At 42.8% G+C, this 21,682-nt stretch overlaps 1 protein-coding gene across 1 annotated transcript in view; it reads right to left on the bottom strand.

Moving 5' to 3' along the window:
- Positions 1 to 5,054, bottom strand: part of LOC114702583 (beta-galactosidase-1-like protein 2) — a 32,996-nt gene extending 27,942 nt beyond the window's left edge. The window contains exons 1-3 of the mRNA XM_037207661.1: positions 4,913 to 5,054; positions 3,241 to 3,333; positions 2,513 to 2,710 (exon numbers count right to left, since the gene is read on the bottom strand). Of these exons, the coding sequence (XP_037063556.1) occupies positions 2,513 to 2,710; positions 3,241 to 3,332 (290 nt within the window). The 5' untranslated portion in view covers position 3,333; positions 4,913 to 5,054. The remainder of the gene's footprint in view (positions 1 to 2,512; positions 2,711 to 3,240; positions 3,334 to 4,912) is intronic.
- Positions 5,055 to 21,682: the final 16,628 nt, after the last annotated feature.

The following is a 21,682-nucleotide window of genomic DNA, read 5'->3' as shown; positions in this document are numbered from 1 at the left end:
CTCTTTTACCTGCTGTGGTGGGTTGAAAGAAATGGCCCCCAAAGGGAGTGGCACTATTAGAAGGTGTGGCCTTGTTGGAGGAAGTGTGTCACTGTGTGTGTGTGTGTGGGGGGCTTGAGGTCTCTTTTTTCTCAAGCTTCCCTCAGTGTGACAGTTGGTCAGCTTCCTGTTGCCTGCAAGATGTAGCACTCTCAGCTCCAGCACCACATCTGCCTGCACGCTGCCATGCTCCCTATCATAATGATAATGAACTGAACCTCCGAAACTGGAACAAGCCAGTAAGTACCTCCCCTCCATGGCCTCTGCATGAGCTCCTGCTTCCAAGATCCTGCCCTGTTTGAGCTTCTGTCTCACTGATTTCCTTCGGTGATGAACAGCAATGCTAAACTGTAAACCTAATAGACTTTTTCCTCCCCAACTTGCTCTTTGGTCCCGGTGTTTCATCCCAGCGATAGAAACCCTACGACACCTGCTGACTGTGCTCTCCAGGAGACTCTTGACTGTCACAGAGGATACAGAGAGCCACAGCCTACCAGGAGCTAGGCCTCGCCTCACAAAGGGAAGCCTTTGCTGGCGCCAGCATTGCTTAAAGAATGCCCCAACTGCAGCTCATGAGCTGAGATTCGGTGCAGATAATCTTGGTGGTTTAAAAACGCTGCAACAGGGAGAGGCTTGTGGGGGTGTGGACCCCACATTTTCGTGATGTTTACCTCCTGAATCCTAAGTTCTCACTGTAGAGAGCTGAGGAGCCTTCCCTTCTGCTTCCTACTGGAGAGGGAGACAGTGACCATTTGACATGCACTCAGAGCATTCTGTTCTCAGCAAAAGCTCCAAGGAGACTGTTTCACTGAATCCTAGCCAGAGTCAAAAAAAAAAGTCTGCCTCTAACCTACTCTCTACTTTCACATGGAGGACAAAGCCATTCAAACCTGTGTCATGGTAGCAAACGGGTACTCAAGACATCCTAAACATATGGCACACCTTTTTGGTTAGTTGTTACTTGGGTGGTGCTTTTTTGGTTGGTTGATTGGTTGGTTGTTATTTTTGTTTTGTTTTATTGACAAATATTATGTAGCCTAGGCTAGCTTCAATTTTCTATGTTACTGGGGCTGGCATTAAAAAATCCTCCTGCCTCTACCTCCTAAATATTGAGATTATAGGCCTATTCCACAAGCTTGACATGTACTCAGAGCATTCTGTTCTCAGCAAAAGCTCCAAGGAGACAGTTTCACTGAATTCACTGTCTCAGTTAGGGTTTCTATTGCTGTGAAGAGATACCAAGACCATGGTGACTCTTATAAAGGAAAACTTTTTTTTTTTTTTTGGTTTTTCGAGACAGGGTTTCTCTGTGTAGCTTTGCACCTTTCCTGGAACTCACTCTGTAGCCCAGGCAGGCCTCAAACTCACAGAGATCCACCTGCCTGTGCCTCCCGATTACTGTGATTAAAGGCATGCGCCGCCACCACCGACACCACCCGGCTAAAGGAAAACTTTTAATTGGGTTGGGCTGGCTTAAAGTTCAGAGGTTTGGTCTATTATCATCATGGTAGGAAGCAGGCAGGCAGGCAGGCATGATGCTGGAGAGGTAGCTGAGAGTTCTACATCTTGCACAGGCCACAGGGAGTGGTCTTAGACACTGAGTGTGGCTTGAGCACATATGAGACCTCAAAGCCCTCCTCCACAGTGACACACTTCCTGGGACAAGGCCACACCTCCTAATAGTGCCACTCTCTTTGGGAGCCATTTTCTTTCAAACCACCACAGTTGATTAACTGTGGAATTAACTTAAACTCAAGCAGATGGGCATGCCTGTGAGGGATTCTCTTAGTTGGATCATTTGCAGTGGGAAGACCTGCCTCAAATGTAGATCAACTGAAGACAGAAGACCCACCTCAAATCTGGGTTATCTGAGGACAGAAGACCCACTCTAAAATCTGGACAGCCCATACAAAATGACATGAGAAAAGGAAGCTTTTGACTTTTGCCTGCTTGCCCTCACTCTCACTGGCAACCTTGCTGGTACTAGAACCTGCTTCTACAGGACTCCAGTGCAGACTGAAGACCAGCAGCTCTCTAGAACTTCTGTGGGACTCCAGCACCAGATTGGGGCTACTGAGACACCCAGTTTCATGGACTGAACAATTACCAGATCCTTGACCTTTGTATCAAAAGACATACTACTCAGACTGCAGTAAACGACTCTAATAAATGCCATATATATTTTTTTCTGTTCCTTTAGAAAACGCTGACTAATAACTTAGCTAACAAATATCTTTCTTTCTTTCTTTCTTTTTTGGTGCTTGTCCTGGATCTCGCTCTGTAGACGAGGCTGGCCTTGAACTCACAGAGATCCACCTGCCTCTGTCTCCCGAGTGCTGGGATTAAAGGCGTGTGCCACCACCGCCTGGCTAGTATCTTTTTTAATGATAATTTTAAAATGACCGTTCAAATGAAGTCTCTGCTAGGATTCAGTGAAAAAATTCTTATACACGACCCAGAAGCAACAACTCACGTGGTGAGGGTATTGAAGCCGCCATCCCGCATCTTCCTCAAGCTGACTCTCCATTTCTGCCTAGGTATCCGGAAGTAGTCAATAGTGCCAGATATGATCCGGAATGGGAAACCTTCCAGTGTGAACTGTGATCTCTCAACTTTCAGACCTACCCGTCGAGTCGACAGCAACAGGGGGGTCAAGTGAGTTTGATTAAGCCTGCAAGGACAAGAAGGTATAGGGCACAGCTCGGTAAGCAGGAGTGCAAGGCCAGTCAGTGGGATATAAAGCCCACCTCTCTAAAGAAAGAGAGGAGAGGAGGGGAGGAAAGCAGAGGAAAGGAGGGGAGGAAAAGGAAGAGAAAGGAGCTACAGACAGGGCTCAATGTGTAAAGTGCTTACAGATTCCCAGAATCCAGGAAAAGGCCAGACGTGTCCAATGTGATAGTGCATGTATCTAATCCCATTACCCTTAGGGGGAAACAGGAGACAGAGACAGGAGAATCCATGGAAATGGTAGTGAACAAGAGAGCCCCTGTCTCAAACAAGGTGGAAATCAAAGACTGACATCCAAAGTTGTCCTCTGACCTCCACACATGCACCACAGCACATACACACAAACGCACATATATCCATCATGTGCATGTGTGTAAATGTACACACACAGATTTTTTTTTTTTAAGCTTTTCCCTTGGGAGCCCTAGGGTGCACCTTAAATGGAACCTCTGCAGCAGCCTGAAGCATACGTACCTGGGTAACTCTTTCTGTTTTTGCAGAGCCATTGCAGATAAGGCAGAAGACAGGCATAGAATGCATTCAGGTCTCCCTAGGAAGGTCCACATGCTAAATGGGACAGAACAGAGGGGTCAGAAATAGGGGTAGAGAAAGGAGGCAGCTAGGGGCTAAGAGAGACCTTTCTTGAAGAAGGATGGGAAGGAAGAGGGTAGCCTATTGGGAAGGCAAAATTTGTGCCGGGACTTTGCATTAGCTGGAATCAGGGCAGCGTCTTGAAGCCGAGGCTGCTGGCTGGAAGCAGAGTAACTCCACAGCAATCGCTGGCTACACAGCTGGGCTCCCAGGCACCATATACATTTTGGTGTGGCTCAAAATTGAGTCAAATAATGGTTTTGATACAGTGGAGCATAACCTCAGAGATGCTTCCACAGCTGCCCAGCTGCTGAAGAATGGATCCTAATGGTATCCTTCTTAGCAGAAGAGAAATGTCTTCGAGGAGGGGACCAATTCCTTGTCTCCAACTCAATTTTTGATTTGTTTGCTACTGTTGGAGATCAACCCATGGGTTGCCAGAATACACCTTATCTTTTCTAGGGCCTGGGGATGCCTTTATGGTGCTCATTCTGGGGCAAACTCATCAATACACTCGTGAGTCCAGGAAGGACTGAACTTATTCAGCACAGTCTGGATGCTGCTGTTCCCAGGCTGGGCCTGACACCAGCACTCACAGCTGTGTGCCTGACTCCGCAAAGTTTTCTAATTAATGGTTGATGTTCCACTGTGTCTTACAGTTTAAACATAATTTAATTAGTATATACCTATTATTAGATCGATGCAGAATGATGTTTCCAACCTCCTTTTATTCACACACACACACACACACACGAGACACACACACACACACACACACACACACACGCACACACACACACGCACACACGCATGCACCTTCTCAGCTTGTAGTAATTACTCTTCTACATTTGGATCAACACCACCACTACCATTAAGTATTTTTGCACAATTACTAAGTTGCTAGCATTAGTAAAACATCTACATCTAGGGAGAGCTGGGAATGAAGTCACAGGAAAATTTAAAAACAACTGAAAATTAAACTAAACAAAGACAGTGGAGAAGAGCTGCCAGAATACAGGGCAGGTTTGGATGATAGGAAAGGATAGAGGACACTCTGGCAAGTGTTCCAGTGAGAAAAGCAGGCACAAAGCAAAATGTCCAGGGAACCTGAAGGAGACCCCCAAGCGGAGTCCTCAGCCAGTCTCCCTGGAAACCCCCAGCAGAGGCGTGCAGCCAGTCTTTGAAAGCTGGAGGGTTGCAAGAATCCACAGCGTAGAGAAGCCTGCACTCCACGGAGCCTCGTATAGCCCAGAGGAAACCCATCTGGACACCAATGTGCAGTTCATCAGGCTGACCCAGGCTTTGAGCCTTAGCTATTCCAGAGGCCACTGGCACCACACCATGTTTCCAGAGCTTGACAGTAACGCATCACCATGTCCAGGTTGGCCCCTGTACTGCCATGGTGGCTCTGCCCGCACCGGTAGCCATAAGGCAGTACCAGGCCTCCTGTCCACCACAAGCCAGTGTGCTTGGCACACACACACACACACACACACCCTCCCTTGAAGACCAGCAGTGCATCAAGGACCTCTAGGAGGAGATGCCGGTGCCTTACTGGACTGGTCTCTTCCCGAAGCTAGTCACCGTCAGCCAGCAGCTGCAGCACGGCGAGCCTCTCTAGATCACTGAGGTCGCAGCTTCCTGTGCCCAGACACCTGTCTGTGGTCGCCGCCCTTCTCTTAGCCTGTGGGCGTAAGACCTCGTGGGTGGAGGGACGCTCTGTTTCAAATTAGGCCTGCGCAATTTATACTTTGTCCAGGCTCCAAAGGAAGTGAAATGCCTCTTTGTTGCAGATGTACCTGGAAAAGAGCAGCGTCGCCTGGGGGCTCAATCCATCAGCAAGCTAACTTCCCACAGAGGCGGGCAGTGCTCCCATTATCCACCTCTCCTGGGTCACTTTCCAGGTCACTTCCTCTTTGCACCCTAACTGTGGCTCTTATTACACTTCCTTTGGCTTTTGCCACTGAACAGTGGGAAGTTTGACCTTGGGGGAAGCACTGAGATCAATCATTTTTCCCACAAAATTGATTTCCTTTCCTGAAGAGTTACACTTAAAAAAAAAAAATCTCTTTTCTAGTCTTGCTTTTCAGACCACTCTCTCTACTCTTGTGCTTTTCCTGGAGTGTGTCAGAATAAAATCTCACTGGGAAATCTACTCAGCTAATGGAGTTTTATCTTTTCTATCATTTTCTTATAACTATGATTCTTCCCCTACCCCAGGCAGGGTTTCTCTGTATAGCCCAGGTTGTCCTGGAACTCGCTATGTAGACCAGGCTAGCCTCACACTCATATAGATCTGCCTGCCTCTGTTTCCCAAGTCCTGAGATTAAAGGCTTGTACCAGCACCACCCATCTGCAACTATGATTTTAACTCATTATTTTCTCATAAATTCTTTCCTACTTGCCATCATCCATGACTTTATGTTCTGTACTTCCTTCCACTTTTACTGTTAATCTCACCTCTTTTTTTCCTAACTGAGGTGGGCAACAAATGACTCCATGCTTTCCTGTCACAGAAGAGGACGAACTATACAGACAAAGAGCCTGTCTCAGGCCCTTTCAGCAGACTCTCTCCCTCTGCTGCCTGGTTTATCATCCTTGGTGATATCTCCACCCATGACAATACCTTTTTAAGTCAGGCACCTTCTCACACTGCTTCTTCTCAGAACTTCCGCCTCACTCACCAGCAGCAGACAGGCCGTAGCCAACACACTTGATCCTAACATTTCCCAGACACAGTAGTTTTCCTCATCAGCTCCTCCAAACCAGTTTTCATCATTCTTTGGGTTTCCAGTTTTCTCTCATTTCCTTCCTTTACAATGCTCATCCTCTAATATTAAGTAATCCACACTTGTGGGGTTTACACTCTGGTGCAAGAAAACATAACAGAGGAATAGCACTAAAGTTTGTACTGTGTTACCAGGTAATGGGTCCTTTAGGGGAACACACAACAGGAAGAGGGGGGAAGAGTATCAAGAGGAAGGGGAGGGAAGGATGACGTCAGAATAAGACACCATTGTAGGCTTGAGGGGGGGGGCATCAGGAGGGTCTCTCACAAGAGGGGAACATAAGCAACTATCTTAAGAAATAAAAAGTGAGATGTTTTAACGCACAGAGGAAAACCACCTTGGACAGGACTGCAAGAACAAAGGCCCTGAGGCGGGAACACTTTGATGAATAGAAAGACATAGAGGTATGAAGAAACTTAGGAGACTGGAAGCTGATCCACCAGAGAGTTAATGCCTAGGCTAAATCATGTGGGACTTGGGAGATCAATGGGAGGGCTTGAATTTTTGCTCAGGGCTGAGAAGGCATTGGGATGTTTTGATCCAAGGAATGACATGATCTGAGTTGTGTATTAATATAAGCTAAAATACCAGGGTCAAAGTGAGAAGAAAACAAGATTTTTCCGGCAATGAGGTGAGAATTCATGATTCAAGATTTTGAGACCAGTGTAGGTAAAGCCACAATGGATTTACTAATGCATGTGATTGTGAAGTTAAAGGATGACTTTAAGGTAGTTTTTCTTGGGGAAAGTGGGAAAATTGAATTGTCATTGATTAAATAGGAATGGCTACAGAAACTTAGTTTTTGTTTTTTTTTCAAATAACATTAAACTTTATTAAATAAAAAATTCATAAACACAAATGTAAGATTTACAGTTAACAGAAAAATTAAATTCAAACTTCCTATTTATTTATTTATTTATTTTACATCTTGGCAGCAGTTTCTCCCTCCTCTCCTCCCAGTCCCCCTCCCCAGCCCCCCTCTGTTTCCACCCCCATCCACTCCCCCTCCGTTTCTGTTCAGGAAAGGGCAGTTCTCCCATGAGTATAAACAAAACATGGTGTATTGAGTTGAAGTAAGACTAAGCACCTCCCCACATATTAAGGCTGAGAAAGATGACCCAGGATGAGGAGTGGAGTCCCAGGAAAAGAGTCGGTGACAGCCACTGTTCCCACTGCCAGGAGTCGCACAAGATCACCAAGCTACACAACTGTAGCATATATGCAGCAGTGTCAGGGGTAGGCTCACTCTCATGGCATGGGTTTCAGGCTGGACCAACCATTGGTTTGCCACTCACACAATTCTCCATGCCACCCTTACCCCAGTACATAGGCAGGACAGACTGTAGGTCAAAGGTTATGTGGTTGGGTTGGTGTCCCTATCCCTCCACTGGAAGTCTTGCATGGTCATAGGAGACAACCAGTTCAGGCTATGTATCTCCTATTGCTAGGAGTCTCAGCTGGGATCATCCTTGTAGATTTCTGGGAGTTTCCCTTGCACTAGGTTTCTACCTCACCCCAAAATGTCCCCCCTTTCCAGTCATCTCTTTCAGTACTCTCCTCCTCAATTTCCCCCCACCTGATTCATCTTGTCCCATGCCCAGCCACCCCTAGTCCACCCATGAACTCTATTTTATTTCTTCTTCCCAAAGAGATCCGAGCACCCCTGCTTGAGTCCTTATTACCTGGTCTCTCTGGGTCTGTGGATTGTAGGATGGATATCCTTTACTTTACAGCTAATATCCACTTACCAGTAAGTACATATCATGTTTGTCTTTCTGGGCCTGGGGTCTGTGGAGTGTAGGATGGATGTCCTTTACTTTACAGCTAATATCCACTTACAAGTGAGTACATATCATGTTTGTCTTTCTGGGTCTGGGTTACCTCACTCAGGGTGATCTTTTCTAGTTCCATCCATTTGCCTTCAAATTTCATGGTGCCTGTTGTTTTTAACACCCCATTGTATAAATGTAACACTTTTCTTTATCCATTCTTTGGTTGAGGGACATCTAGGTTGTTTCCAGTTTCTGGCTATAATGAATAAAGAGAGAATCTCAGGCATTGAATATATGATAGAAGAAATAGATCCATCAGTCGAAGAAAATGTTAAATCTAAAAAACTCCTAACACAAAACATCCAGGAAATCTGGGACCCTATGAAAAGACGAAAGCTAAGAATAATAAAAATAGAAGAAGGAGAAGAATCCCAGTTCAAAGGCCCAGAAAATATATTTAACAAAATCGTAGAAAAACATTTCCCTGACCTAAAGAAGGAGATCCCTATGAAGCTACAGGAAGCTTACAGAACACCAAATAGACTGCATCAGAAAATAAAGTTCCCACACCACATCATAATCAAAACAAGGAAATAATAATACAAAAGGAAGGAAGAATATTAAAAGCAGCAAGGGGAAAAAGCCAAGTACAGGCTATAAAGGCAGACCTATTAGAAATCATACCCAACTTCTCAATGGAGACTCTAAAAACTAGAAGGGCCTGGGCAGATGTCCTGCAGACTCTTAAGAGACCATGGATGTCAGTCCAGTGTACTATACCCCGCAAAACTTTCCATCACCATAGATAAACAAGATATTTCATGAAAAAGTCAAATTTAAACAATATCTATTTACAAATCCAGCCCTACAGAAGGTACTAGAAGGAAAACTCCAACATGAAGTTAACTACACCTGCGAAAACACAAAACACAGGTAATAAATAATCTCACACCAGTATAATCCAAGGAAGGAAACCTGATGCGAGCACGCATCTATGCACGCGTGTGTGTGTGTGTGTGTGTGTGTGTGTGTGTGTGTGTGTGTGTGTGTGTGCAGCAGGCAAGCATGATTTCAGAGCAAGCAAACTTTAAGCAACAGATTTCCACCTTAACCACACAAGTCTCTGTCATGGGCACAGTTTTCTTTAGCCTGTCTTTATTTAGCTTTACCAGGCTTGTTTAGTTTTGATACAAGAGTGCTCTAGTCACATACTACGCAGTGGTCTGTAATTGGTCTGACGTTTATTTGCAGAGATGCGGTCTTCCGTTGTTGGTGGTTGGCTTTGTTTGTTGTTTTCAGGTTTGTTGTTGTTATTGTTTGAGAGCAGGTCTCATGTAACTCATGCTGGCCTCAATTTTTTCCCTGTAGCCAAGGCTGCTTGAATTATAGGTGTCCATTACCACAGGTGGCTTATGGCTTAATTTCAATTTAATCTTAAATTGTACTGACATCTCAAATCTAGTTAGGATAACTGTATTTTCTTTCACATTATTCAGTTTTCTCATTCTTGCATTGATTCTAGGAATTTGTGTCATTTCATGTTTTATTTTATTTAATTTTCTATTTGCATTTGCATTCTATTTGAATGATGACTTATTTTACCAGTTCTTATATTTTGGGTTGTGAGCCTTGCCTTTAACGGCACAGCCATCTCTCCAGCCCAACCAGTTCTTTCAACGATACTTGTGATCTTTATTTTACTAAAGTACTGAGTAACTTTCTGGGTTTGTACTTATTGTTTTTTTTTGTTGTTTTTTTTTTTTTTAATTTGCAGGATTTTTTTTTTTTTTAACCAGAGCTAGTTTCTCAAGAGGGACGGGTCAGCAATTAAGAGCACTAGCTGCTCTTCCAGAGGACCTAGGTTCAGTTCTCAGCATCCACATAGCAGCTCACAGCCAACTATAATTCCAGTTCCAAGGGGTGTGACACCATCTCCTGGCCTCTGTGAGCACCAGGTACAAAAGTCGTGCACAGACACGTGTGCAGGGAAAACACCCATACCCGTTCAAAAACAAAACATAAAAAGCTGTATTAAACACGGGTTTAATCCCAGCACTGAGGAGGCAGAGGCAGAAAGATCTCTGTGAATTCGAAGCCAGCCTGGTCTACACAGTGAGTTCCAGGAGCAGCCAAAACTATGTAGAGAGAACCTGTCTCAAAAACTCAAAATAAACAAATACACATTTTTTAAAAATTTAAATTAAATATTTGCTCTATTTGTTCTAGTCTGGTAGATATATTTACCAGTGTACCTCCAGTTTGCCACTGTCATTTCCAACAGGACAGTAAGATCTCCTTTTTTAACGTTTTATCCCCACCAGCACTTGTAAGTCTATACAGTGTACATACAAAAGGAAATTCTGTCTTAAAAGAGAAGTCTGTGGGCAAGCAAAGACTATACAGACACACACGTTCCTATATCTATACTTAGAGTCACAGTAAGTAGTTTCCCATCTCTGACTGCCGAGGTACCTAGGTCCATTCTCCCTGACACCCGCACCTGACTCTCAAGTGTGTCTTGTCTTCCTATTTAATTAATAAACTCAATAACTTCGATTTTCTCTGATTTATCCTGAAATTCCTTTCTATGGGGAGCATCAGGTTGTGGTGTTGACAACATTGAGTTCCTGTCCTCAGTGACATTGCTGCTGAGCCACAGCTCCAGCCTAAGAATTTTTATTTATTTACGCATTTGTTTATCTATTCATTTATTCATTGTGTGTGTGCACACATGTGCATGTGTGTGCACGCATGCACACGTGTGTGTGTGTGTGTGTGTGTGTGTGTGTGAGAGAGAGAGAGAGAGAGACAGAGAGAGAGACAGAGAGACAGAGAGACAGAGAGAGAGAGAGAGTCAGTGCTTTTCTTCCACCCTGTGGGTCCTAGGGATTAAAAACTCAGGTTGTCAGGCTTGGTAGAGAAAAAGAGACAGAGACATAGCCAGACAAAGTCTCAATGTGTGGCCCAGACTTGTCTGGGACTCACTCTGTAGACCAGGCTGGCCTGGAACTCACTGAGATCCACCCTGCTTCTGCCTCCTGAGTTCTGGGATTGAAGGTGTGCGCCACCACTTCCAGCACACTGAGCCATCTTGCAAACATATTTTACAATATTGTAACCAGAATTTTAGGGCAAAAGCCCTGGTTCTGGCCCTCCTGACTAGCTCAGTTCAGCCACTGTTCTGGTCTTTAGAAACCCACTAATTAAAGGGACAGCGAGGAAAGACAGAAGAGATTGAGTCAACACGTCGGGAAGAGAACAAATAAAGGGTTCAGTGATCCCTACTCCAACTTTGGGCGATTGAGCCTTCACGTTTAAACAGAGGAAGTGCGGGGGCAAAGGGTGAGAGGTGTGCAGAATTAAGCAGTCCTCATCAATCTGTAGTTCCCAGGGAGCATTAAGTATCTCAGTGCTGGACAAGCAAGATAGTCAAGAAGTTGTTATTGTTGGGGTGGGGAGAGGGAGGGAAGTCACAAACTGTTCTCAGAAAATGACTACTTATGCTTCAGGGTACAGCCTCCTCCTGTGGATGATTGCCAACAACTGTTGGGGGGGTGTCTGTCCCCCTGGACTCTGACTACAGCCTTAGGACAATGACTTTTCTCTGTGCCTTCAGCCTTAAAAGACTGTGAGATAACGTCTTGAGAGATAGCTCAGTAAAGAGTTTTTGCTGCTCTTCCAGAGGATCTGAGCTGGTCAGTTCCCAGCACCCACATCGGGCAGCTCAGAACCACCTGTAATTCCAGCTCCAGGAGATCTGACACTCTGACACTCTCTTCTGTTCTCCACAGACACCTGCACATATGTCTGCGTGTGTGTGTGTGTGTGTGTGTGTGTGTGTGTGTGTGTGTGTGTGTGAAATAAGTGAGACAGATACTCCTTGAGTGGTTAAAATACCTATTCAGAATCAAGCAAGGATCTGACCCAAAGCCAAGACAAACACAAAGTACAGAGATCTCAGGCTTTATCCTGATTTTAGTCACCTATGTGGCTAAGAAAAAAAATATTTTTTAAAAAATAGCAAAAGCAGTTTCTAAATGCCTGTTACAAGATAAGAAACACAGAACTACTCAGACCTCTTACCTAGTGTTTCCCCAGTGATAACTAACATTCTGCAAAACTACAGTACACTATTGCAGGCAGGAAACTGGCCTTAACAAAAGGGAGGTTCGGAGCACTCTGGTGACAAGCATTTCTCAGAGGGCACATTTGTGATCACACTGCCTCTCCCTTCACCCTCTTCCTAGCCTCAGGTAACCACTGATCTGTGTCAAGTAGTATAATATAATTTTGTCACTTCAAGAGCATTCTATACATATGCCAAGGGGAAGAGAAAAAGCCGGAGCAACATTGGTTTGAGAACATTGAAAATGCTGAGCAAGGTGGTATACGCTTATAATCCCAGCACTTGAGAGGTAGAGGCAGGAGATCAATGTTCAAGGTCAGCCTTGCTTACTTGAGACACTCTCTCCACAAAACAAAGTGCAGGGAAATGAAATGGCTGTAACCACACTGGCGCTCTGAACTGGTGTGCACAATAACCCTTTGTACTGGGCCAGCTGCAGTTCACTGGCTTTTGCTTAACCATCTGTGAAACCTCCCTGCTTTGCTTCAGCTACTGATACGTTGAGAAACACCCAATCCTTGCTTAAGGAAAAAAAATGAACTCAAAGCTGTCACAATTTCTGACCAGTCAATTACATAAACTTCATCCTCTGTGATTTTAATCTTTAAATATGTCCATTATTGAAAAATTGCAAGGAGTACATTTGCAAGATGGTTTTTAAATGTGTTTTCCTAGATTCTAATGCTGATGAGCCCCAAATACATGTAAGTCTTATTTTAACCTGGATTGAATTTTATTCTCAGTGAGCATAGAGAACTACATAGTATGACAAATTTCATTTACTCTATTTTTTGTTTTCCCGTTTTGTTTTAGAGTTTGTTTGTTTGTTTGGTAGTGCTGAGAGAGTCTTGGTGAACCCAATGGTTCACGCCTGCTAGGTAAGTGTTCTACCTTTGATTAAAATTCCCAGTCTAGTAAATTCATTGTTTGAAATTTAAGTCTATGAGCCACACTGAGTCTGGCTCCCCTGCCTAAAGCCTATCCCAAACTGTTACACCTTACCTACTGTCTCAGTGTCAAGTATTCCAATGAGTTGTTAGTAGGCTTACAGGTCACTGAGGATGGATTCCCCATCCTGATAATTAACAGTTTTCAAAGGCAAGAGCTAAAACTAGAGAACTCTGATTACCACTCCAAAGTGTGGGATCTGAGTGCATCTTTGACCCTGGGCAGAGACATGACATTCTAAATTATCCAAAAAGATAGGTAGATAGGTAGATGATAGATAGATAGATAGATAGATAGATAGATAGATATAAATTTATTTAAGATTATCATCTAGCCTGAGGCTTTCTGCTAAAGAACAAAGATATAGGCCGATTAAGGTATCATATTTCTATAATCTCAGTACTCCAGAGGCAGAGGCAGGAGGATCATGACTCTAAGGTTGTATAGTGAGATCAAGCCAACTTGGGCTACTTATGCCTGTCTTAAAAAACAAAACAACAAACAACAAACAAAACCAAGTGCTCTTCTGTAATCCAAATGGACATCTCAATTACCTCTAGAAAAGCTTCCTGTTCTAAAAACTTTAGAAATCATATAAAGTCTACCTAAAAATGAGGTTGGCACAATGGTCTCTTTGGCCATTGTTCATTCTTACCCCTTCAGAATATGCCCTGTACTCAAGTGTCCCTTGGTCATTGCCCACAAGAGTATTTCACATTACACTGTAATAAGCCCTATTTCTCTTCTGCAATTTGCTTTTTTTTGTCTCATTTGAATTCTTTCAACAGAAATTATGAAAATATGGTGTGTGTGTGTGTGTGTGTGTGTGTGTATGTATGTGTGTGTAAGGAGTCCAAAGTGAGATCCTGGCAACATCTGAGTAGCAACTCAACTCAAGCTCGATAATCCAGAATTTGTCTTTTGTGTCATCCTTTTCCTAGTATTTAATTTATGTGGGGTTCTAAAGGATGACAGCCCGGGCCCTGTGTGGCTAAGGAAAGTTCTATATATCAGGGAGCTATACCTCTAGCCCTCACGGTAATTATTTTTACATGTTGCTACACTGCTTTCATTGTGAATAATGAATATGACCAGTTTTAATTATTATATTAATATTTGCTTTGGTATCATTATACTTTATAGAATATTATTAGTATTTTTACACTAACATTATAGCTGTGCTTAAAATGAAAGTATATTATTTCAAAACAGAAAAGTATTAATCGAGAACAAGAGAGGCACTCTCAGACACAGACACCACCTGCACCGCACAGAGGAAGAGATGAGTAGACGCCAGTGCAAAAATACAGGCAACAACATAAAGACCTATATGGCAACATCAAAACCTAGTGATTCTACACCTGCAAGACCTAAACATACCATGACAGAAGAAACAGAAGAAATCAACCCTAAAAATGACTTTAAGAAGATGATAGAGGCCCTTAAAGAAGAAATAAAACATTCCCTCAAAGAGGAAATAAAAACTTTCCTTAAAGAGGAAATGAAAAACTCCATTAAAGAGGAAATAAAAACTTTCCTTAAAGAGGAAATGAAAAACTCCCTTAAAGAGGAAATAAAAACTTCCCTTAAAGAGGAAATGAAAAACTCCATTAAAGAGGAAATAAAAAACTCCCTTAAAGAAATGGAAGAAAAAACGAACAAAAAATGGGAAGAAATCAAAGAAAGCCAAGAAAAAGCAATTAAACAGATGAAAGAAACATTCCAAGATCTGAAAAATGAATTTGAGACAATAAGGAAAACACATGCTGAGGGAATGCTGGAAATAGAAATCCTGACTAAACGAACAGGAACTACAGAAACAAGCATAACCAACCGATTGCAAGAGATGGAACAGAGAATCTCTGACACTGAAGACATGATAGAGAAAATAGATTCGTCAGTCAAAGAAAACACTAAAGACAAAAAAGTCGTAACACAAAATGTCCAGGAAATTTGGGACACCATGAAAAGACCAAACCTAAGAATAATAGGGATAGAAGAAGGAGAAGAATATCAACTCAAAGGCACAGAAAATATATTCAATAAAATCATAGAAGAAAACTTTCCTAACCTAAAGAAAGAAATACCTATGAAGATACAAGAAGCTTACAGAACACTGAATAGGCTGGATCCAAAAAAAAAAAAGTCCCCTCGCCACATAATAATCAAAACACTAAACACACAGAACAAAGAAAAAATATTAAGAGCCACAAAGGAAAAAGACCAAGTAACATATAAAGGTAAACCCATCAGAATAACACCAGACTACTCAAAAAGAGACTATGAAAGCTAGAAGATCATGGACAAATCTCATGCAGACACTAAGAGACCACGGATGCCAACCCAGACTATTATACCCAGCAAAACTCTCAATCACCATAGGCGGAGTAAACAAAATATTCCAGGATAAAACTAGATTTAATCAATACCTGTCCACAAACCCAGCCCTACAGAAAGCACTAGAAGGGAAAATTCAACCCAAAGAAGCTAAACACATCTATGAAAACTCAGGCAATAGATAATCCCACACCAATATACACCAAAGAAGGACAACACAACACAACCACAGAAAATAACAGGAATTAACAATCACTGGTCATTAATATCCATTAATATCAATGGTCTCAACTCACCTATAAAAAGATGCAGGCTAACAGAATGGATAAGAAAACAGGATCCATCCATCTGTTGCATACAAGAAACACAATTTAACTTCAAAGACAGACACTACCTCTGAGTAAAGGGCTGGGAAAAGGCTTTCCAAGCAAATGGACCTAAGAAACAAGCTGGTGTAGCTATCCTAATATCTAGAGAAAAAGGATGTTTCAAAAGAGAAGAAGTCTTGTGGCAATGCCTCAGTGGTCCAGGTAACTACCAGAACTCGGAAATCCGCAACGGAGACTAAGGCAGCAGAGACGAAACACATAGATGTACATACAGGAAATAATAAAGAAAAAGTCAGTAAAGCCAAGAAGAACAAAAGAAAGGTGGATGCTGAAGTCCATCCATCAGATGAGCCTGTGAATGAGGAACCAGTGACAAAAAAGAAAAAAAAAAAGATGGAAAGCAAATCCAAAAATAGTACCGAGGTGCCAAAGGATGACAGCAAGACGGAGGAAACTAAGGGGACAATAAAAAGCAAAATACTTCCATTAAAAAAGGTGCAAAAAAGAAACCTCAAAAAGGTAAATCAAGTAAGAAAGGCAGCAGACCTGCTCGGGAGAGATGCAGAAGGAGCTGGCTCAGGAGGTCTCTTCCGGTCCTGCGCTCACTTAGGTGGTGGTCACCCCTACAGGCTCTACTCAGCCCAGGCTTCCTTCTCCCATGGATATTGCTCAGACTGGGCCTGCCCAGATGGAGCTGCCTTCTCCCCTGGGGTCTCCTCAGAGGGAGCTGCCTCCTCCCCTGGAGCCTGCACAGAGGGAGCTGCCTTCTCCCCTGGAGCCTCCAGGGATGAAGCCTCCTCCTCCCATGGAGCCTGCTCAGAGGGAGCCACCTCCTCCCGTGTAGCCTGATCAGATGGAGCCGCCTCCTCCCATGGAGTCTCATCAGGGACATTGTCAGAAGAGGCTGCTTTGTCCTTTGGACCATGATAAGGTGGAGGTTGCTCAGACAGGGCCTCCTTACATGGGATCTGTTCAGAAGGAGCCTCCTGCTGTCATGGAGCCACCTCTTCAAGTGAAACCAGTCACCAAAAGGTCTTCTCCCCGAAAAGAGAGTACCAAGGAGAAGTCGGGCATGCGGAGTGAGGTGGTGCGGCAGGAGCAAGTCCTTATTGAAGTTGGCTTAGTGCCTGTTAGAGATAGCCAGCTTCTGAAGGGAAGCAGGCGCGCACAGGATCTTCCAAAGGGAAACTCAAGAAGAGACGAGACACCCAAGGACCAAGAAATTGGCTCTGATAGGGAAGGAAATAAAATGGCCCCTCTCAAGAAAGTGGGAACAGAGGAAGCTGGCAAGAGTGCTGCTCCCAAGGAATCTACCAGTGTCTTATCCTCGGAACAAAACTCAAATGGGTCAGGTGGTGAAATGTTACATGCTAAGTGTCAGACTGGTTCAGCTGGGCTTCGTGAAATGGAAGAGGACACTGAGCAGAACCCAGACAGTGTCCCTGTGAAAGCCTCAGCACCCGAACCAGCGTCACCATTGCCTCCTGTCCCATCACCAACCGTAACAGCCTCGTCTCCTATCACTTTGGCTGAAAACGAGTCACCGGACATTGATGAAGACGAAGGCATCCACAGCCATGATGGAAGTGACCTGAGTGATAATATGTCCGAGGGAAGTGATGATTCTGGGCTGCGTGGGGCTCGGCCAGTGCCACGGGAAGCAAGTTCAGGGGGTGGGAGGGAGGGGTTGGCAGTTGGAATAACCGAGGGAGAGTTTGTTTGTATTTTCTGTGATCGGTCTTTCAGAAAGGAAGGGGATTGCAGCAAGCGCCTCAATCGCCATCTGGTTAATGTATACTTCCTTGAGGGAGCAGCCGAGGGGCAGGAGTGGTGGGCCAGCCGGTGGAGGGCGGCTTGTCACGGTTTGTGAGCAATGCCTCACTTTTAGTTTAAGGCAGTAGACACACACAAGCTCGCTTTAATTAGTGTGCTGATTTTTAAGTGACATTATTTCCTTGGGACTGTATGTGTTACCTAGTGACTTGCAGGGCCCTTGGTAAATCCTGGGGAGTTAGTGTAGGAAAACGGATGCTTAATCTGTTGGCTTCTGCAGTGCAGTGAGGAGGGGCGGGATAGTGGGTGACGTTCTCCGGGGTGTCTGCCTGTGTGGAACCGGTCAGGTGTTCTGCCCTTTTCACTTCACTTGCTATTTTTAGTTCCTTGTTTAGGCTGATAAAAATTGGCGTAGCAAATTACTTGAAGAATTTACCTGCTTTATATAAGTAAAGTTAGCACTTTAAGGTTTCTTTAGAGATGAGAAAAGACATTTAGATTGAGGAAGAATTCTTTCAACAGTGGACATTGTATCTGTCCAGGTGATTGCTTCCTGACTTATGGTCGATGTTTTGTGCTTCTATGTTAATCATTATGAAAAGTGATTTTTGGTGGGTTTTTAAATTTTTTTTTTTTATTTTGGTGCTTTACTGGATTAAGATGTTGCACATGGTTTACAGGCTTCAGATTTTGACAGTTGATGAAAGATATGACAAGCATTAATGTGTGGGTGAAAAGCTTGGTGAATTCTGAGTGAAGTTTTAGTTAAAGTTGGTTGAACTTGGGATTGACTGGGAGGCCAGAGATTTAAAAAGCAGAAGATTCTCTCAAGACACAAGTTGTGTGATAATAGTGTGTTTTGTGTGTGTGAATGAGAATTTGTAAATGTTGAATTCTAGGCTCCGACAATCATTGTCAGTGCAGATCAAGCTGCAAGTATTTATGTTTTAAAACTTAAATTATAAAGCTAGTTACGTCTTTCTAACAACTAGTTTTAATGTTTATGAGCATATTTTACCTACATTACCTTTTCAGGATGTTGAGAAAGATGCATCACAAGCACAGGCTGGAAGCTGGGGGCTAGATGGTTTTGAGGAAGAGGTCTTGGTGGACTCTTTCATAGAGCAAAGGGAAGCAATGCCTTCTGGGAATTGAGCTAAGTTTTAATCTAGTCTTTAAGATTAGAAGTCAAAAACAAAAATATTAAGGAAATGAAAACCTAATTGATCTTTGAAGCATTGTTATGTGGAATTGAGTGGGACTTTTGAGGCCTTTCTTCCAGAAAACAAGGACTTGGTTGTCAGGCCTATATTAGGCCTAAACCTTGGTGCCATGTATTTGTACTTAAATCATTTCAATGGAAAGTGTCTAGTGCAGTTTGGAGTTCTTCCATTTGAAAAATGTGATATTTACATGGGATTGTTTGAATCTTGTTTTCTAGTCCCTCCCCATCACCACCCTCATAGTCTGAAGGTAGATTTTTCTCTTGATAAAGGAACAAAAAAAGTGAATATCTTGTTTGTAAATTGGTATCACCTTTTAGTTTTGTAAAGACAGTATGTACCCAACTCGATATTTGGCCAAGCCAGCAAAATGATAACTGTTGTTTTGGGTTTAAAGATGTTTTGATGTTAAAGTTGGGGAAAACACATTTGACATATTTGTTTTTGCTGGGGGTTAATGGAGGATGGAAAATACATGTTTGTTATTATGGAAAAGCATGCTTGTTTATGATGTATAAATAAAGATGGCTGGAGCTAAAATAAAATAAAATAAAATAAAATAAAATAAAATAAAATTAAAAAAAAAATCGCCGGGCAGTGGTGGCGCACAACTTTAATCCCAGCACTCAGGAGGCAGAGGCAGGCGGATCTCTGTAAGTTCAAGGCCAGCCTGGGCTACAGAGTGAGTTCCAGGACAGGCGCAAAGCTACACAGAGAAACCCTGTCTGGAAAAACCAAATAAATAAATTAATTAATTAAATTAAAAAAGTATTAATCAGTTCCGATTAATAACTGGTATTTCAACTAATGGGAAAATATTTTGGATTTCTAAAATTAAATTATTAGGCAAAAAGGACACTGCCAAATACTAGGAGACTAAACAATAACCATTTTACATGTCAACATAAAGACCAAACATTAATTTAACTGAAAATCTTGATGTAACAGTACTGAGAAGGTAGCACTGGGGGGTAGACAGAGGAGGTTCAGGAGCTTAAAACCCAAATGTTTCATCTTGTTGGCCTGGAGAGATGGCTCAGGGGTTAAGAGCACTGGCTACTCTTGCAGAAGATCCAGGTTCGGTTCCTGGCACCTGTCTGGAGGCTCACAACTGTCTGTAACTCCAGTTCCAGGAGCTTCAATGCCCTCTTCTGACCTCCTCAGATACCAGGCGTGCATGTGACACACGTATGTACATGCAGGCAGAAGATTCATACACATAAAAATAAAACAAATAGATCTAGAAACACTTTAAAAATATATAAAAATGTGAATTTTCCATATCTAGAAAAGAATAAGGTTCTCCAAAATATGAAATTAATGAACAGGAGTTCAAATTGTGTTTTGATGTCTGTGGATAATTACTCGGAAACATGAGTGAATATTCTGGAAGTGACTACAGAGCAGCTATCAGGAAAGGAGATGGGAATGAAGCCTACAGCCTTATTAAAAACCGAATGAAACTTGTGCCAGGTGGTGGTGTACACCTACTCCCAGCAACTGGGAGGCTGAGGCAGGCAGATCTCTGTGAGTTCCAGGCCAAACTTGTCTACATAATGAGTTCCAGGCCTGCCAGGGCTATCTAGCGAGACTCTGTCTCAAAAGCAACACAAAAGAAAACAACAACCTTACCTTCCAAAAGCATTTGACTGGAAACATTTATGTGCAGAATTTGAAATAAAACTTCATTTAATGATAGTTTTGTTTTTGTTTTTTGAGACAGGGTTTCTCTGTGTAAACCTGGTTATCCTGGAACTCCTTCCATAGACCAGGCCGGCCTTGAACTCAGAGATCCACCTGCCTCTGCCTCCTCAGTGCTGGGATTAAAAGTGTGCGTCACCACCATCTGGCTAGTTTTTTTTTTTTTTTTTTTTTTAAAGGAAGCAAGTTGTCAAAGCAGTTCTCTGGCATGCCAAACAATGCTTTCTCTTAAAACAATGGGGAAGAGAACAATTTTATTCAGGTCATAATTGAGAAATGAAATGAGAAATAAAAGTGTGCACCAGGTCAAGAGAGACTCTGGCTCCTATGCTTTCCCACGCTCTTCACAGTGCCCTGGAGACACGTGGCACAGAAGAAGCTACAGCCTTTCTTCTGGGGTGTCTGGAAATTAGGCTTACTGGTTTAACCTATCAGCTTAATGTGTGGATCTGATACCAACAAGCCTCACACAAACAGGGCTAAGGTCAGGTTTATATGTAGTTCAGAGATGCACACACACAAAAATGATGGTACTGAGATGGGTGTGGTGCAAATTTGTAATTCCATGACTCCAGAAGTGGAGGCAAAAGGATCAGGTGTTCCAGGCTAGCTTGGATTACATAGTGAAGTATGTGACCAGCCTAGAATATGTGACCCTGTCTCAAAATAAAATAATAATAATAATAATAATTAATAATAATAAAGAGCTGGAGAGATGGCTCATAGGTTAAGAGCACTGGCTGTTCTTCCAGAGGACTGATGTTCAATACTCAGGACCCATATGGCAGCTCATAACTATCTGTAACTTCAGTCCCAGGAATTCCAATACCTTCTTCCAGCTTCTGCAGGCACCATGCAAATGTAGTACACAAATATACATGAAGACAAAACACCAATACATATAAAACAAACATTTTTTAATTAAAACAAACAAACAACTATGACATTGGAAACAAACTGGCTGTGCTGGGTCTGATTTGCCCATGGCTAAACTACAACTTCTATTCTGGCACAAGGCTGCTGTGATAGTTTGAATAAGAATGATCCCCTTAGGCTCATATATTTGAATGCTTGGTCATCAGTGAGTGGCACTACTTGAAAAGGATTAAGAGGTGTGTCCTTGTTGGAGGAAGTTTGTCTCTGTAGGTGGGCTTTGGAAGCATTCCTTCCTTTTCTACCTAAAGAATACGTTAAGAAGTACTGACCTTATTTATTCTTCAACGGTTTAGTAGAATTCTGCAGAGAATACATAGATGCTGGGAGTTTTTAAAATAGGAAGTAAATTTTACTACTGCTTTAATTTTATTGCTTATTATAGTCTCGTTTA

The sequence above is a fragment of the Peromyscus leucopus genome, chromosome 7, assembly GCF_004664715.2.
Source record: "Peromyscus leucopus breed LL Stock chromosome 7, UCI_PerLeu_2.1, whole genome shotgun sequence".
Lineage (NCBI taxonomy): Eukaryota > Metazoa > Chordata > Mammalia > Rodentia > Cricetidae > Peromyscus > Peromyscus leucopus.
This window is presented reverse-complemented; position numbering and strand designations above follow the sequence as displayed.